The sequence below is a fragment of the Cnephaeus nilssonii genome (assembly GCF_951640355.1).
Source record: "Cnephaeus nilssonii genome assembly, chromosome: 4".
NCBI classification, from domain to species: domain Eukaryota; kingdom Metazoa; phylum Chordata; class Mammalia; order Chiroptera; family Vespertilionidae; genus Cnephaeus; species Cnephaeus nilssonii.
In genome coordinates this window covers 14737327-14743326 of record NC_137075.1, presented here as the reverse complement: position 1 = coordinate 14743326, position 6000 = coordinate 14737327, and the positions used below count along the sequence as shown (strand labels likewise).

General features: G+C 63.7%; 1 protein-coding gene across 1 annotated transcript in view; it reads left to right on the top strand.

Annotated features, from left to right (window-relative positions):
• Positions 1-704: 704 nt before the first annotated feature.
• The window catches only part of MKX (mohawk homeobox), a gene marked incomplete at its 3' end in the record, with an annotated part of 69989 nt that continues 64693 nt past the window's right edge, over positions 705-6000 (top strand). The window contains exons 1-3 of the mRNA XM_079769339.1: positions 705-734; positions 2982-3254; positions 5068-5227. Of these exons, the coding sequence (XP_079625465.1) occupies positions 3061-3254; positions 5068-5227 (354 nt within the window). The 5' untranslated portion in view covers positions 705-734; positions 2982-3060. The remainder of the gene's footprint in view (positions 735-2981; positions 3255-5067; positions 5228-6000) is intronic.

The following is a 6000-nucleotide window of genomic DNA, read 5'->3' as shown; positions in this document are numbered from 1 at the left end:
GTGCCCGGTTTCCAGACAGCCGGGACCCCAGACACCTAGTGACACCGGAAAAGAGGCTCCCAGGCTCCAAGCGCCTCCGGGGTGAAATGCGCTCGCGCCCTGCAGGAGCAAACAAACCCGGGTTCTAACTTCACTTCGGCTCACCGCGAGGGGAACCAAGGGCGCGCTGTACATGTAGCGGTCTCTCCCGCCCAGCCGTTCGTAGATAAATTTCCGACACTCGAGCCAGCTAAGACACGGCATCTGCACCGCAGCCTCTCAGCTGCCAGAGCTGCTTGCGGCCTCTCCGAGAATTTCTCCCCCTAAGTGCGAGGGAAGTGGCCCCTTCTGCTCCGCGCCTGCGAGGCCGGCCAGGCTGGGGGGGGGGGGGGCACTCGGCGGGCTGGCGGGGGGGGCTCCCCGGGGCGCCCCGCCGCGGCCTCTCCTCTGCGAGGGTTAACGGCCATCCGCACAGACGGGCGGGCGCGGAGGCTCGCTCTCGCCGGCCCCGGAACGTGGATACCGCGCCCGCAGGATGTTCGCGGCCTGGGCCCGGCGGCCAGGAAACATGAGAAGGCCGCGGCATTCCTGTTCCCGGGCCGCGCGCGCCTGTCCGGGTCAATAAAGCCGAGACGGCGGCGGGGGCGGCGGCGAGCGCCTGGGATCCCGCGCGGAAAACATGCGGCGGGGATGGGAGCGCGCCTAGCCTCGACGCGGGAGAGCCAGCAGCCCCGCGGCCGGCCCCACGTCCCCAGGTACAGCTTTTGGGTCGCCGAGTCCCTGCCCGAGGCCTCGGGATGGGGGGGTTCGCTCCGGCCCCCGGCCCCTTGGCGCTCCACGCCCTTCCCCCTACCTCTCTCCCCCGTCCGTAGGGGACGCGCCCCGGGGGGGGCCCTAAGGCAGGCCGGAGGGTCTACTGTGGAGACTGGGGACCCACCTGGCCGCTCCCCGTTTGCTTTAAACTTGCTGGCGGGCGTTGGGCGGGGCAGTTCCTCAGAGAGGGAGCCCCACAAGTGGCAATTTGGAGTGAATCAGGGTAAGTGTGAGCGCGGGAGCCGAGAGGGGGTGTGGGGGACGGACGGCGCGTGGCTCCCCGGGAGGATGAGAAGCTGCGGTTCCCACGCCCCTAGGACCCCTTGCCTCAGCACCCAGCTCTCGGACTTCTTCCCGCCCGCTCCCAGCGCGCCTGGACCCAGACCCTGGGCGCCTGGACCCAGACCCTGGGCGCCTGGACCCAGACCCTGGGCGCCTGGACCCAGACCCTGGGCGCCTGGACCCAGACCCTGGGCCCCTGGACCCAGACCCTGGGCGCCTGGACCCAGACCCTGGGCGGCTGGAGGCAGCTAGAGAAGGCCCCCCGTGGTGCCAAACCTCGGGCGGATGCGCTGGGCAAAACACGCCTACAAATAGGAGGACGGGGCTGGGGTTGGGGGAGACCCTGGGGCTGGGAAAGGGTGTATTTTACCAACGGAGCAGCGTAAACGCCCAGTATTGAGCGCGCGGATTTCAGTCCTGACCTTAGAACGGGGGCTGCGAGCACGGAGATCTGCTTGCACACTTATCCGCCTGGTGTCCAAACCCCAGACACCTACCTGTCTGTGCGGGAGGACTCAGTCTTAAGGGACGCGGGCCTGCCCACAGAGGTCTGACTTCACCTCCCACGGCGGGAGCCTTCGTTTAATCGCCGTGGTCACGGCCCTACAGGTCGCGTGTTGCGGCTTCTGTGGAGAGTGTGGACCGTCGGCGAGGCAGAGGACCGGTGCATGGCTGTGTGTGTGTGTGTGTGTGTGTGTGTGTGTGTGTGTGTGTGTGTTGGGGGGAAGGGGGGCTGGCAGCCCACGCCGCGGCGGGGCGGAGAGAGGGGCGCTGGCTGCAAAAGGAAGGAGAGCTGTTCGGTGGCGCGAGGCAGGGAGGTGGGCGGGCCGGGGCGGCTGGGCTCCTCCGGCCGGTCGCTCGGCTGATCCGCGGCGGCGCGGACTTGCCCCTGAGAGACGGCTGGCGGCAGGCAGAGGCTTCCGGCCGCCGGGGCCCGGGAGGTGAGCTGGAGGTTTTCCCCGACGGCGCAAGGGCCGCGGTTCCTCCTTCCTCTCCAAACACCTTGCAGCCTCTGCACCGGTTCCTTGAAACCCCAGAGAGGGGCGGGCGTGGCAGGGCCCGGAGCTCCGGGATCGCACCGCGCTGTGGAAGGGGACCACACTGACAGTGGGCCCGGGGGGGGGGGGGGGGGAGGGCTGGGACTCCCGGGGTCAAGGGCCTCCTGCGCCTTTGAACTAACTGTCTCCTAACTGTCTCTACCCGGCACATCCTGGAGCGGGTTGTGATGGCAGAAAGATTTAGGGGAAGAGGGAGAAGGTGGTGCATTTGTCCAAGACACCACTTAACTTTCTAGCTCTGAGTCTGCTCGCTTTCCCAGCCCTCACCCCCCACCCCAGGGACGGACGCGGGGGGGGGGGGTTCAGCCAAACCATCCAAGATCTAGAGAACATGAAAATCCCCGAAATCCCGGTTCGGCCTGAGACTCATTAGCTGGGGCTTGCGCAGGCAGCCGTTCACGTTACACCCCATTTCCGTTCCTCCCAACCCCTCTTTACGACCCGAGTGGGACCTCCGAGAGGCTTCAGGCTTCCGCGGGGACTGGAGACCGCGCGAGGCCCCGCCGGATCCGCTCCGCTCCGCGCTCTGGCGCGGGCTTCTTCCAGATCAAAACCGAGTCCGAAAGGCTCGTTCGGGAGTTAACTTTCCGTGGCCGCCGCGGGTACCCCATTCCTGGGTGAAGCGGGTTGAGAGAGCTCCGTCGTCAAGGACGAGGGCGGGGATTTGTCCCCAGAGTGTGCGGGGGCGAAGGGGATGGGTTAGCCAGGTGCGGATCCCCTGGTTCGGATGCGGCTGTGTAGCTCCCGCCCCGAACTCCGCCGCCGCTCGCCCTGGCTGCATGTGGGGCTCGGATCGCTCCGGGTGTGAGCGCTCTCAGCGAGTAACCTGCTGCCCGCTTCATCTCCTAGAACCCGAGCCCTGCGGAGCGCCCGGTGGCCCGGCTCCTAGGCGCGGTGGCCGCGCGGGGCGCCCCTGCCCGCCCGCACCATGAACACCATCGTCTTCGAAAAGCTCAACGGCGCCGTGCTGTTTGAGGACCGCAGCGCTCCGGAGCGGGAGCGGGAGCGGGGCGGGCGGCCCTATGGCGGCGTCCTGGACAGTCCCCACGCCCGCCCGGAGATGGGCCTTCCGGACTGCCCGCCTCTCAAAGACAACCTCGGCCTGAGACACCGGAGGACCGGGTATGCGCATCCTCCCTGGGCCCCGGCCCGCCCGCAGCCCGGAGGGGTGGGGACAGTGAGCGGCGGAGGCTTGCAAGTGGGTGGCTACCGGAGCGAGAGAGGGTTAGCGGCTTGGAGGATCCCAGGAGGGCAGGTCTCCGCCTCCTGGTTTTTCGCATTCTCATTTTAAGGTCGTAGTTTCTGAAAATATCGGGGGATCGGTTAGTCAGGCCAGCTCCAAAGAGGCATGTTGGAAACTGAGGACAGCTTGAACTGGCCCCCGCAATCCTCCCCTACTTGGACCTCAGGATAGTGGGTGACCCCAGGCCCTCTCCGAACCTCGGGTGCGGACGCGCGACTGAGAGCCAATTATCAAGGACTGAGCGGGAAGAGTAGGAACAGGGAGGGCCAAACGGTTGGGGCTTTCCAAGTCAGGCCAGCCCCGTGGGCTTCCTCCGTTCTGTCAAACAAGGCTTCGCCACGGCCTCGCGGCTCGCCTAGCCTCCGCCAGGGAACCGGGAAGGTCGGCTTTGCCCTGGGCGCCCTGGGCGCACGCGGCCGGGCCGGCTGCCAGCCGGGAGGGGACGGCCGGGAGCGTGTGTTGCCGGGTTTCGGTTAAGCAGGGTGAGGAGGTGACCCCAGCAGCTCAGGCTGCAGACCCGTGGACAGCCGTCCCAGGCCCGGCCACCGCCGAGAGGCTGCAGGAGCGCGGGGTTAGGGAGCGGGAGCGGGGGCTGCGGTACCGGCCGTCTCCACCTGGAAGATCGCATCGGCTGCTTGTTCTGCGGCGCTGCTGGTGAGTTAAGTAGAGATTAGGTTTCCTCACAACGTTACGACCAGTCCTTTCGGGTGGAATTGCATTACAAAGCGTTTGAAGAGGCAAAAGCCCCAGAGACTGCGGCGCTAGCGCGGGAGCCTCCTGGAGTCGCCGGGCGCGCGGGCCTCGGCGCGGCGACACCTCCCGGAGCCTCCTGGGAACGCAACGCCCGAGGCTGGCTCCAGGCTGCTAGTCTTTCTCCTAGGAATATGCTTTTCAAGAGGTCTTTTTTTTTCTTTTCTTCTTCGTGGAACAGAGCTTTCCAAACTTTTTAACTCTCCTTATATCGGGAGAAGACCCCTATAGTGTATTCCTCGTACCCTTCCTTGGGGAAGTTTCTCCTTTTCCCCAGAGGATCAAAAGAAACTGGAGAGAGCGCTAAGGGAACCAGGACGGCAGGACGGCGGTCGTCCCTTGCTCCATTCCCGCCGTCCAGTGGGCGACCTTTCCTTTGACTGCAGGCGACTGGAAGCCCCGAGCGGCAGGCAGGAGTTAACGTTATTCAAGAGCCTGCAGCACCCTCCCTGCAGCGCACCGGGCCAGAACCGCTAGAGGAGGGCGCAGTGCAGGCGGGCACGGGGAGGGTGGCACGGCCTTGCCGCACAGATCTGTAACTTATTGAATAACATTTTTCTTCAAGTCACTTAACCATCGTCGCCTAAACCTCTAACTTGGGTTACTGGCTTCAAGATTTCCCCCTTTTTAAGATAAACTAGGGTCCTTCACCGCCACAGGACCCCTGTGCGACCAACAGGCCCCTTCAAAGAGACACACCAAGGAAAGATATTAGCACCCAGAAAATGTGTGGCCCCCTCGCCTCAACCTCGGGACGCGCAGGGCGGGTTACCGAGGCTGGGCTGGGTGCCTGGGGGTGCCCTGCTGCGGGGTGGGGGGCGGGGGAGGGGTTCGGGGAGGAGGCCTCCGCAACCGCTGAAATGATCCCGGCCGGAGGGATCCCGGCGGGCAACACCCAGAGAGCACCACTCACGAGGGCCTTCTCCTCTCCCGGTGTCCCAGGGCCCGGCAGAACAGCGGGAAGGTGAGGCACAAGCGCCAGGCTCTGCAAGACATGGCACGGCCCCTCAAGCAGTGGCTTTACAAGCACCGTGACAATCCGTACCCCACCAAGACCGAGAAGATACTCTTGGCGCTGGGCTCGCAGATGACCCTAGTGCAGGTAACCCGGGCCCACCTGGTGCTTCTCCTGGGGGAAGGGGGGGGGGGAGGAGCGGGCACTCGTCCTAGTTTCTGCAGCTCTCCACCTGGCGCTTGCCCCGGAGAAGGACAGAGCAGAGAAAAGCCAGCGAGTTACTTTGCTGCTGAGGATGATGATGGGCTTGGCCCAGGGGCAGAGCTGTGTTGTGGGAAGGGTTTCTGGGTCTCCTCTCAACCCTATCAGTTCCGTGTTAATGCTGGTTCCAGGAGGGATCGCATGGTGTTCTGTTAGGGAGGACAGTGAAAAGTCAACTGAAAAGTTATGAGAAGTTGTCTGGGAACCTGGACTTGTGGACCTTATATAGATGGATACAGGTGGACTACTCGCAGTGATTTTCAGACTGGAGCCTGCATCAGAATCGCCTGGAGGACTTGTGGAAACTCAAACCAGAGCTTCTGATTCAGTAGTAGGTCTGGGGTGGGCCCATGATTTGCATTTCTAACCAGCTCTTGGGGTGGTGCTGAAGGTGCTGGTGCTGGGCCACACTTTGAGAACCAAGTACAGGATAACTTGCAAAATTAGCATTACTGACAGATCTAGGAGGTGGGTTTAAAGGTCAAGAAATGGGGTTGGATTGCTTTTTTTTGTTTAAGTAGAAGCATTCTGGGCATTGGCTAGAATCCACAAATTTCCCTGATGGCATCTTTCTACTGGGGTTAAGAAGAGGCAGATTTCAAATAGTTGGGATACTCATCAAGTATAGAAATGGTACAAGTTTATTTCCTCTAGTGAAC